The 12,500-nt window shown below is 40.8% G+C and overlaps 1 protein-coding gene across 1 annotated transcript in view; it reads right to left on the minus strand.

The window, feature by feature from the left end:
* The window catches only part of LOC308374257 (complement C3-like), a 30,328-nt gene that overhangs the window by 14,991 nt on the left and 2,837 nt on the right, over window positions 1-12,500 (minus strand). Inside the window, exons 2-17 of the mRNA XM_080849995.1 lie at window positions 10,879-11,074; window positions 10,264-10,429; window positions 10,010-10,080; window positions 9,685-9,773; window positions 9,391-9,473; window positions 9,146-9,233; window positions 8,939-9,044; window positions 7,663-7,783; window positions 7,349-7,464; window positions 6,961-7,113; window positions 6,241-6,444; window positions 5,764-5,955; window positions 5,161-5,316; window positions 2,743-2,872; window positions 1,803-1,874; window positions 1,382-1,576 (exon numbers count right to left, since the gene is read on the minus strand). Coding sequence (XP_080706121.1) covers window positions 1,382-1,576; window positions 1,803-1,874; window positions 2,743-2,872; window positions 5,161-5,316; window positions 5,764-5,955; window positions 6,241-6,444; window positions 6,961-7,113; window positions 7,349-7,464; window positions 7,663-7,783; window positions 8,939-9,044; window positions 9,146-9,233; window positions 9,391-9,473; window positions 9,685-9,773; window positions 10,010-10,080; window positions 10,264-10,429; window positions 10,879-11,074 — 2,138 coding nt within the window. The remainder of the gene's footprint in view (window positions 1-1,381; window positions 1,577-1,802; window positions 1,875-2,742; window positions 2,873-5,160; window positions 5,317-5,763; window positions 5,956-6,240; window positions 6,445-6,960; window positions 7,114-7,348; window positions 7,465-7,662; window positions 7,784-8,938; window positions 9,045-9,145; window positions 9,234-9,390; window positions 9,474-9,684; window positions 9,774-10,009; window positions 10,081-10,263; window positions 10,430-10,878; window positions 11,075-12,500) is intronic.

Below are 12,500 nucleotides of genomic sequence, written 5' to 3' on the forward strand. Positions count from 1 at the left end.
AAAAGGTTTTCATGCGAACACCTGCTATAGAACAATGTATACATGGTTTAAAGAGTGTGGAAATATTTTAAAGCGTTTGTTAAAATGTGCAAGTCAGAGAAAAACAGGAAATGTACCATAGAGACATACACGTGTAAGGTGAGAACATGTATGCAACAAGGAAAAGGCATTGAGCGACCAACCGAAAAATGTATGACCAAAAAGGGTAAATAAACTGTAGCTGGCAGGAAGCAGGAGGTAATAAAAGGGAGAACACATCGGTTGTCCGCCCCCTTAGGGCTCAGATACACATACGCGTCTTTTTTCAGGCAGAAACGCTTCAGTAACGCCTTGGCAAAGTGCGGCGGCCAAAACAGAATCGGTGCGCTTCCCTGCCTTGCGCTGGAAAGTTGAGAATAGTTCAACTTTTGAGCGCACCTAAAAAACGCTTCAAAGACGCAACGCGTGGTGGAGAAGGGGCGCACGCTTTAAACGCGCTGTACCATAGGAATCAATGCATTTGCTCGCGTCCCGTTTTTACAAAAACGCGTATGTGTATCTGAGCCCTTATGCTGTTGATTTGAACATCTTAGATAGAGCTTAGAGAGAAGAGATAAGATCCCACTTTGAAGAAGTGGAGTTTCTCTTTTAGTTAGAAAGACTGAGGGAGTACCCTATGAGCTTGTGAGTAGTTAACTTTTGTTTGTATTTTTATCCTCGTTGTAATAAACTTTGAGGAACTTGTCAAGACTGAAACCTCGCTTTTGAGTTCTTTCATGGAGTGAGATCTCGCCTACCGGCACACCTCCCTTTATACACAAAGTTAAATTCAGCAGCCTGTTTTTGAAATGTGTGATGACTTAGAGAGAAGAACACCTCTGTTACCGGAAAAACCTGAAAAAGGTAGGTTGAATCTCTCTTTCAGAGAGTGCAAATTAAGTGATCTGATGGTGAATACATAGATCTCTTTTCTTACCTTGGCTTAAGGACAATACAATAGGGCTTGGCATAGTGACATGATTTCGGAATTTAGTCTGTAAAGAGTCGCGTCGCCTATAGCCGCGAGGGTGGACAGTGGGAGCTGTTTGAAAAAGCTCCAGCATTTGAAAGCACACAGTAAATTCTGGTAGGTGGACACAACTAAGCGAAAACTTATATGTATGTATGTGTGTGGGTGTGTGCGTGCGTGCGTGCGTGTGTGTGTATGTATGTATGTACGTATGTATATGTGTTTGTGTGTGTATATATCTGCATTTATGTGTATGTATGTGTTGGTTTGTGCATATATTTTTGTGTGGGTGGGTATGTGTGTATACTGTATGTGTTTGTGAAATAGTGTGAGTGTGTCTGCATGTATGTGTATTTCCACATGCATATGTAGGTACAGTATGGGGGTTCTTACTGCGGGCAAGATGAAGTTGCTCATCTTTGGCTTCTTTCTTCTGATCGGCCATCTGTGTGCAGCAGTGCAAGAAGGCCTTCACACACTGGTCTCCATCTGTGATATATTCTGTTCGACGTTGACAGGTGAACCCCATGATGTTCTCCTTCATTCCATCCACACAGCACTGGCGCTCTGTTCCCTGGTACTTAGAAGCTGAGAGGAAAACAAAAAAATGCACTTTACTACACTTTCAAGGGTCACCTATTTGAAAAGCTTACTCAAAATCCATGCTGTTGACCCTTTTCAATGAAAGTTGATGTACATTTGAGCTCTGCCTGGAATAACTCTGGGATGAGTCACAAAATAAAATGAAATAAAACATTTGGATGAATATTTGGATGGAAATCCCGCTGGAGGCTGTGGTGGTAACTGAACTTACTCAGAGAGTTCTGCAGGTCCTGAATGGTGATGGCTCTACGTCTCCTCTGGGGTGGCTTTGGGCATGTGGGTACTGGGGAGAGGAGACACAAAGAACCTTAACAGACTGAGCCAGACCTGATTTACAAACATTTACTATGTATTATTATTAGTAGTTGTATTATTATTATTATTATCAGTATTATTATTAATATTATTATTATTATCATTATCCATATCATTATTGTTATTATTATTACAATACAGACTGAGCGAGACCTGAATGACAAACATGTACTATGTATTATCATCATCATCATCATCATCATCATTATTATTATGATTATACAGACAAGTTGGTAATTTAGCCCATGTTGTTGGTGCTGTTACAGGAACTGAGGAGGTGTAATCAAAAAGTTCAGATATTCGCCTCTAAAAAGCTTCCTCTTCCCCAAGATGACGTTCAAGCTGAAGGGACAATACTGAAGGAGATACAGTATGCATCACAGATGCTGGATGCCAGATACCCTAAAATACTTTCAAGGAGCCTTCCAAGCGTGACCAAGGAGTGACAAGCGTGACAGGAGGGTTTTTTCCCAGCATTTTTAGGTTGGGAGACATGCCGGATACCCAAATGAATGTGTAGAAGCACTAATAAAGTGGAACTTTCATACTATGTCCCCTTGAAAGTCTTGCAGGGAGCCTTCAAAGCGTAACGTGAGTGACAAACGTGACAAGTGTGACAGGAGTGTTGGGAGCGTGGTGTCACTGCTCAATGTTACTACTTTCAAGGGGATTGCCAAATCATTTTAATCATGCGCGTTTTTTTTTTTTTTTTAGATCACACATCGCAGCTACTTGAGTTTATGCCCCTACAGAAAAAATGGAGCTAGAGGACATTCTGCTAGAACATTAAAGGCTTCATAGAGGTTCCTAGTGGCATAAGTGTTGGTGTTGTCTACCTTGACGTGATTCTGTTTCTCCAGCAGTGCTTGATTTGAAGATGAGACCAGCATCATGAAACACCCCCATACTGTTCTTACCACTGCCTGCTGTGCAACCTGTGTCAGACTTCTCAACAATATCCCAGATCTGTGTCGGGATGCACACAAACAAATAAACAAACAAACAAATAAACAAACAAAATCAATATAATTAGTGCCAGAGGGATGACTCACAAAACAAGGGAAGACATTTTTTTCTAATCAGCATCAAACAACCTTGTCAACTGAGAATTAGCAAGGTCGAAGTGCACGTTAGAGAAAAACGTGATTGACAATCCAGAATCAAATAATCATTCTATGAAATCTAAATTAAATTACTTGATTTAATATCATTTTTTACTAAAACTATAATATAATTTTACACCGAATCATATTATTATTTGGCGCAAAACAATTGTGGACATGTCAGATAGACATTCGTTAATAGACAGTTAATTCTCGGTTGATGATATCTTGAATGTAGCCCATGAATTAAACCAAACGTTTGGATTATGAATTAACAGAAAAATTACAGAATGATATCATATCCAGTGGCGGCGCCAGGGGGGGGCTAGGGGGTGCTAGAGCACCCCCTAGATTGGCCATAGCACCCCCATAGCACCCCCAAGAAAATAATTGTTTATTATTGTTATTTAATTTCATTCTGAGCACAAATGTATTGTGTGATAATAATATTTTAATCACAAAAGAAAATAACAGATTGAAATAAACAGATTGTTCACGTAGCACGACACAGACACGTTGCGTGTGAACGTGATTGTTCAATGAGTAGTAGGCTAAGTAACAGTAATCCTCGCGATCGGTCAATTCTAAGTCAAGCGTTCACAAAATCACGAAAATGGATCAGTATTTGATCCGCAAATTTCCTCCAGTTGAATAAGATGTTCAAGAGGAAGAAAAAATGCAAGAGGTATTGGATTCTGATTCTGATGTAGAAGAAGAGGAACGTCCTGGTCCAAGTCAACCCTTCACCTCTACTGAGGGCGCTGCTAGCCATGCTGCCAGCACCCTGGGTGACTTAAGCATGAACGCCCAGGGTGGTCCGAAAAGACCAATATTACAAAAATATTGTGGAAAGCTTGCGCTACACTGCTTGTCAGGGGATCTCACAGCGAGGCCACATTGAAGATGAGGATTCAGCAAACAGGGGTAATGTCTGCGAGTTGCTATCTGTAATTGGAAAATTTGATAAAACCGTTCAGAAAAAGTTAGATAACAACCCGTCAAATGCAAAGTATGTGCACCATGACGTGCAGAATGAGATAATCAATGTAATGGCAGAAATGATTAGGAAACAATTAAGGGATGTTTTAAGCATAGTTTTGTGTGCACTTTTTGATCTCTTATTATTGTGGTTTTGAGTGCCTACTGTTTGGTCTCATTCATGTTTTTATTGATTGTGACCTAAAATAATATACACTTTTTGAAAGCATTTCTGACTCTTTGCCTGTTTAAGTTAATTCTATCTGATATTCTAATCTGCCGTCTTTAGTTAGAAGTGTATTGAACTTGGTATGTTTAGTTTAATTTGTCGCACATGGTAGTGGTGACCTGGTAGTCATCTGGCGCAAACTTTAATCCACACACTGAAGTAAGTGAAGTATTTGGGATTACGTTATCTATTACATGCTGCATCCATTTTGACCGTCGGAGATGAACGCGGCTTTGTGCGTGTCCGTCAGAAGTAGCCTAGTGATAATAATAATACGATCGATTTGAATTACGCTTTTTATGTACCCCAAAGACGCGTTAAGAGATCAAAAGTGTAAACATATGTGACGATATGGTGGGGAGGTGTTGTAGTAGAGAAAAATGAGACTCATATGCTATCACCCTAATTTCATAGCACCCTCAGTAAAACACCGAGCACCCCCATAGCACCACCAGAAAAATATCTCTGGCGCCGCCACTGATCATATCAATATTGCTTTCATGGACACATTGGCTGTAGTCAACAATGATGGTATACAGGGATTGAACTTTGTAATGTGAGTGTATCTGGGATCAAGCTGGAAATCCTTAAAGAAAGCACCCTGGTATGTTATTGAGCAGTCACACATATTTCTCTCTGGCCACCAGACCCAATCTAGCCCTCAGGGTCTCTATCATTACCTTGCTCTGGGTGAGTCTGTGCTTGTTGTTGAGGACGTAGACTCCTTTATCAACAGCCACCAGACCCACCCTGTTCCATGGTCATACACTGATACGGATTATCTATGCACTATGAGGACACAATATCATCACCTTGCTCTGGGTGAGTCTGTGCTTGTTGTTGAGGACGTAGACTCCTTTATCCACAGCCACCCGACCCACTCTGGCCTTTGATCATACACTGATACTGACTATATATGCACTATGAGGACACAATATCATCACCTTGCTCTGGGTGAGCCTGTGCTTGTTGTTGAGGACGTAGACTCCTTTATCCACAGCCACCAGTCCCACTTTAGCCCCAGGGTCTCCAGTGATCTTCAGACTGAATTTCTGGCGGGGGTTGTAAACTGCAGTAGCTCGTGAGGCCTCCACTTTCAGCTGAAGAAAGAGAAGAAGAGAGGGGGAAGGTTTCAGGATGTGAAATGTGTTCCTGTGGCAGAACTGGTAGAGCAAAGCGCTACCCTCACCAAGATTGTGGGTTTAATTCCAATGGAACAAGCATACCGATGGAAATTGATATCTTAGATAGATTGATAAACTTTTATTAATCCTGTGAGGGAAATTCAATTGTCAAAGCAGCAAGGTAGTAGGAATAGGATTCAAGTATATACATAAACATAACAAAACAAAAAAATTATAAAATAGATAAACATAGTGCAGCGTACATTACATAAAACTAAATGTTTGGTTGTGTTGGTTGTGGAATCTGATGGCTACTGTCACAAAGGACTGCTATAGGTATTGCTGCAAGTCACTTTGAATGAAACGCTCTGCCAAAAGACTAAATGTAAATGTGAGAAGACACAAAACTGAAAAGATATTTACCGTTCCCATGCAGGTGTCCTTCACGTCCACCCAGACTGAGTCAGACACCACCTCAGATGAGCCCACATGGTAGTACGCCACGATACGGAAGGAGGGGACCATGTTCTTAGTCACTGGTACGGACAAAGTCACCAGATTCTGGCCCTGTCTCTTAAACCTTTCAGCTTGAACAACTTGCCCTTTGTTCAGGATCTGTTAAATAATAAAACATTTAAATGTGTTAAATAATTGAACTCACACACACAGAGAGACACACAGACACACACACACACACACACACACACACACAGGGGCTGTTAGAACACATGTACACATCCAATCCAAGTCTGTGTGTGTGTGTGTGTGTGTGTGTGTGTGTGTGTGTGTGTGTGTGTGTGTGTGTGTGTGTGTGTGTGTGTGTGTGTGTCTGTGTGTGTGTGTGTGTGTGTGTGTCGTCTGTAAGAGAGCATCTGACAAGAGGAAGATGAAAACACCTACTAGGTAAGTGAAGTCTTGATTCTGTGCTCCAGGGCTTCCTCCCATGTTCAGGTTGACCTTGATCTGATCTCCTATAGCCAGCTCTGTTGCATCCACACCAATGTGCAGAAAGTTCTTGGAGCCTCCATTTGTCTCATAAGGCAACGCTGTCATGGACTGTGTAGCCTGACGAGCATCAGTGAGACCAGGATCCTTGGTCTTCACCTATAAAGTACAAATAAACACGTAATCAGCTTGGTGAATCTTGGGATGAAACCATACATGAGTATATGTGATGATCCCCATTGAGTACAGAGCTGTGTAGCAAGTAAACCTGACCCTGGGAGAGCGTTAAGAACTGTGCTACAGACAGATGCAAGAACAGACTGGTTTTAGCATCCCTGCTAGCATGCCCACATATTTTTTTTGTTATACCATCGTGAGACTGCTTTGTTTCCAGTACATATTTTTACACAAAATTAACCCTCACTCTCAACTGCTGTCAATGTTACAGTATCCCATAATCACGAAGGATAGGTAGAGGCCATACCAAAACCATCATAAATATAATAGAGGTATACTCAAAACCAACATGTTCGTTGACTTTGCAAGTATTCTGTTGTGTGGTACTGTTTGTTCAAATTGTTTCGAGAAATGAATTTACTGTTTGATGCTAAATACTAAAATAAAATACTATTATAAAATATAATAGAGGTATACTGAAAATGTATTTAGACTTACAGTGATTGGCAGGCGGGTTAGTCCACCCTGTGTGTTGAGGGTGACTTTGGCCATGCCGTTGGAACGGGTGGACCCCATGGTGGCTTTATCACCCGCCTTCACCTCCACATCAACCCTTTCTGCAGGGGAGCCGTCTGGATTGGTCACCAAAACCTGTATTGGCACAAGCATGGGAATATTTAAACAAACAAATCAGATATATTACAGAGAGACGGTCGGACGGACAGATGGACAGACGGACATATAGAAAGATAGATAGATAGATAGATAGATAGATAGATAGTGTAGGCGTAGTAGAACAGGTTACAGTGTTGTGTGGTTAGTAGTTTCATTGAGGGACTTTTGGACAGATAAACTGGTTTTCTACGTATTGGTAATCTAGCCTTACCGAGACGTCGAAGGGCATCCCTGGCTTGAAGTATTGAGGGGTCCTCTTGAAGTGAATGGTGTATGGAGACGTGACGATTGGTATGCCTCTCTTATGAGCTTCCACCATCTCACTGCCTAAGAAACAAACCATGCAGGTCATTAATATATATTAATATATGTATATTGTCGGAAACACCGCAACCCAGATATATATATTTATAGATAGATAGAGAGGTAGATAGATAGATAGATAGATAGATAGATAGAGAGGTAGATAGATAGATAGATAGATAGATAGATATATAGATAGATAGATAGACAGTTTTTTTTTACCTGTCTCTGTTAGCACACTAACAGACACATAGAGGGAGGAACCGACCAGCTGGTTTATCTTTGGGAAAGTCCGTGTGATGTGGTCTTTCTTCAGCACTGCCTTGCCTATACCATCTCTTATCTGTAAGTGCAACACAAGCGCCATTATACTGTGTGTGTCACATGTGTCATTATACTTTGGGTGTAGCCTAATGTGTCTGTGCTTGCCATAGATTCATCAAATTCATCATCAAGGCTTGGCTGCAGACAATCCCCACTTAACACAATCAGTCTTTGTGTTTCCAGCCTTGCGTTTTGGGATAAACTTTTAAAATATCAGCCATTGATAATTCCTCTTCCACTATTCTGATTCGTGACAGTCATGCTGATAAATGTGTTTCTGTGCAAATTGCTGGTTATGGTTATATATATGTAAGGTAGTGAATGTGCCACGCCTCTAGGCAGCGTGGCAGCCGTTTTCTGTAATTGTTTATTTGTTTGCGCTGGTGTGTTTTGAACCTCGTGGTGACCCGTAAGTTTTTTATGAGTTCGGATGTCAGAGATGCGATGAATGAGTCTGTGCATGTGTGTGTTAGATGAAGGAGATAGCTGCTGTGCGGAATACAATAAATCTCGCCACCATAACGAAACCTCCTCATCGTCTCCCGTGTCAAATACTTTGGACGCCCAACCACCCGCCAACATAGATCACCAAAACACAACGCAGAGTTTCAGCGGGCCGTTGACTAACTGGAGAGAGAGGGTTACATATATGTTCGGTAACCTCTCTCTCACCTTAATATGGATGATGGTTGTATATATATACAAAGTATACTGTATATGTGTGTGTGTGTGTGTGTGTGTGTGCGTGTGTGTGTGTGTGTGTGTGTCTGCGTGTGTGTGTGTGTGTGTGTGTGTGTGTGTGTGTGTGTGTGTCTGTGTGTGTGTGTGTTTGCGTGTGTATGTGCGTATGTATGTGTGTAAGGATGTGTGCATACATGAACTCACATCTATCCTGTGCAGTGACCTTGTGAGTGTGCGTGTGTGTGTGTGTGTGTGTGTGTGTAAGTGTGCATGCATTTGTGCGTGTGTGTGTGAGTGTGTGTTCACTTCTACTTTCTTAGGTGACCCTGAGTATGTATGTGTGTGTCTGTGTGTGTGTTTGTGTGTTAGTGTGTGTTTGAGTGTGTATGAATGTGTGTATAAGTATGTGTGTGTGTCTGTGTTTGTGAGTGTGTAAAAGTGTGTGTGTGTAAGTGTGTGTGTGTGAGTGTGTGAGTGCGTCTGTATGTCTCACCTCTACCCTCTGCAGTGACTCTGCCAGACTCGTCTTCTCATTCTCCTTGGTCATCACTCCAAACGCCACAAATCCCACTCCACTCACCTCCTTTCCATACAAATACCTTAAACACACAAAAACTAAAGTTACCAAACATAAAAAAAAAAACAATACGCAAATGTCTATTCGAACCAAAAGGGGGAACCAAATCCTCATGCAACCAACCTTGCAACAATGTCAACAGTCATTTCTGGGTCGTCCACATAGAAGAAGGCTTTCCCTGGAGTCAATGACACCTCAAAGCTGGGCAGAACTATGTAGTTGAAGAGGAGAGGGAGACAGGTACAGACAGGTAGAAAGAAGGAAGGAAAGAAAGAAAGAAACAGAGATAGGTGTACAAATAGGGTTTTACTTCAAGTGTATTCTACTTGACTGTTGTGCATTGACTTGTCCACTAGGTGGCTCCGTACCGTATTCTTTGACCTCAAACTCAGCAGTGAAGTTTCTCTGAGGCGTGTCAACAAACCTCGTTACCACTTTCCATGTTCCAAAGCTTTAACATGAGAAAAGATTTAGATTTTTGTATTAGTTTGTATTTATATACAGTATATATATATATATCATAAGTTATATATAAATGTAAATATAATACAGGAATAAATAAATGCATGAATACATACTGTACATAGTCATGGAACAAATACATAAATAAATACAGGCATTAGGGCACCCATGCAAATCCATGCTTTATGTAGATCACTTACCTGACAAGATCAGTCAGCTTGTGTTCTCCAGACATGGTTCCTTCTTTAGGGTAGATGACCTCCTTGCTGATCGTGATTCCACCTGGGGTCTTGAGGGGTCAACGTTTATTTCAGTTTGTTTATCCATTCAAATTGTGCACATTTAGGTTACTAAATGCGTTTATTTCATTGCACACACACATATACACACAAACATACACTTACTCACACACATACACACACACACACACACACACACACACACACACACACACACACACACACTCACTCTCTCACACACACTCACTCTCTCACATACAGACACACACAGTATGTGTAGACCTACCATAATCTCCACAGACACACCACTTCCTACAGGCTGCATGGAGGGATTGAGTGAAAACACTCTGTACAAAACTAGAGTGAAAACGCAAACAAGTGAACAAAGACACAGACAACACGTTAACACAGGCCCACTAAATTGCATCCATGAATACAATACCTACTGCCAATGCAGAACAAAACTAGCTGAATGTAAAATCACTATAATAAAACACAAAATGATTTGCACATATTCATGAGCAAATCTCGTTTCCCCACCTGTGCTTGAAGGTGTGTATATGGTCTTGTCTGTCTGCACAAAGATGTATCCAGACTGGAAGGAGACCAGCACCACTTTCTCCAGCAGGTGGCCTGGGAACTGCGCTTGCAGGTAGACGTACTGGTTCAGGCTGTCATCCTGCTCAAAGTTATCTTTGTCAGGAATCTGAAGGGCAGGAGAGAAAGGTAGGCAGGGAAAGAGCATGTTAAACAGGGGACATACTGGTCCAGTTCCAATAAGTGCTTCTTCAAACACAATAACACAATGGCAAGAACACAGCAGTAGAAGTGATAGAGGCACTGAAGACACAGAAGGATTTTATAAACAGAATACAAGAATAAAAAAAATAAATAAAAATAAACAAGGGAAGAGAGGGGCGCACGATAGACAAATGAAGAGAAAAAAAAATGGTGAAAACACAGCAGGATAAGTGATAGAGGCAATGAAGACACTGAAGGACATGTATAAACAGAATACAAATAAAACGAAGGGAGAACGATAGACAAAAAAATAAAAGGAGGTAAAATAGAGGAGTGGAGGAGAGGAGAGGAAGAGAGAAGATGAGGTCCCATGACAGGAGTGGTGAATAGAGGAGAGAAGAGCTGATGCCACACCGTGATGTCTGCCAGCAGCATGTAATTGTTGTCTTTTGTGAGAGTGACAGATGCAGCGGTCAACTCTTTGTTCTTCTTTGGGTAGTTCATCACCGTGATCTTCACATTCAGGTCTCCTCCAGTGTAGTCCTGGGCCTCCACAAACACCTTCTCTGGGGTGCCCACCCTCAGGAGGTTAGGAGCCGACATCACATAGCTGAAGGGTCAGAGTTGAAAGGTCAAAGATTGACCAGTGAAACAACAACACATTTTTGATTTATATTTTAGTAATACACAGCAAAATTGTTACATTCCTTATACTAGGATAGGTTGGGGGCTTCCCACATCAGCCAATCCTCACCTTGTCACATGCACGAACATACCTAGCAACCATACGTAACCAATAAATAATAACAACTGCTCAACCATAGATCCTGAGCAGCAGGCTACAACAACGCACAACTGATTGGAGACAGCCTCAACGCACGCCACATGTTGTACTCGAGATCTGTAAAGGCACCACTTCACAGTACATATACTGTCTGTAGCCAACAACTGGTAAACACATTAAATAACATGCACTCATGAAGGGGACAATTGATAGCAATGTCACATCAGCAACTGTCTGTCTCTAGGACACACACACACACACACACACACACAGAATGACACACACACACACAAAGAATGACACACACACACACACACACACACACACACACTCACACACACATACACACACACACACCCGTGATCTGTAAAGCAGTGATTCTTGAGATAAGGGACAAAACAGGTTTTGATTTTCCCAAAAAATATTTGGATAACTTCCAAAATATATGATTACATTTCTGTCAAATGAAGTTTTGTCTATCCAAACATGTTTTGGTTCAACCTCCCAGTTGTATATTTTTTATGTTAATTGAATGTTTGCTGGGTCAGCACTTGATTTTTGTCAACACCATCATAAACATAAATAGACTTATGGAAATGATTTTAAATGATCTTATCAGAAATGTTTGTACTCATTAGTTTTCCCAGTTCCCCTTATAATGTACACAGGTCTTTAAATCATTAAAAACAAAAGTGTAGAGCCAAAGAAGTCAATGTTAAATGAGTAGAATTGAAATCATACCACGAATTACATTTGTCTTTAACCTTCAGATTTAACAGAGACATTTTTAAGCATTAAAAATACACATCTACATTGGAAATGTGTTAGTCTTTGAACAAATATCCTTCAAGGAATGAAACAGATACCATTTTTTTTTTAAACTATAAAATACTATATCTGAAGGAGTTGACACTCTATATCTAAACTAGATTTAATTCGACACATGAAACTGAAATAGCAATAAAAATCCATAGGAAGTGATATTTTTGGCATAAACAGCATTAAAATGATTAAAATGGACACTAAAATGGCCTTAGTCAACACCATCAGAGAAAGTCAACTCCATCAGACACAAATGTTGATGGTGTTTGATGGTGTTTTGATGGTGTTGACGTCTGATGGTGTTGACAAAAAAAGTACATTTCTCCTTATATCACACAAGATTCTCACAGGAGCCATCTTGTTTATCATCTGTTGATCATGGTCCAGCCAATCTATATAAATAAACACTAGATTGCAGAACATTTTACTC

This window comes from Sprattus sprattus, assembly GCF_963457725.1.
Source record: "Sprattus sprattus genome assembly, chromosome: 1".
Taxonomy (NCBI): Eukaryota; Metazoa; Chordata; class Actinopteri; order Clupeiformes; family Clupeidae; genus Sprattus; species Sprattus sprattus.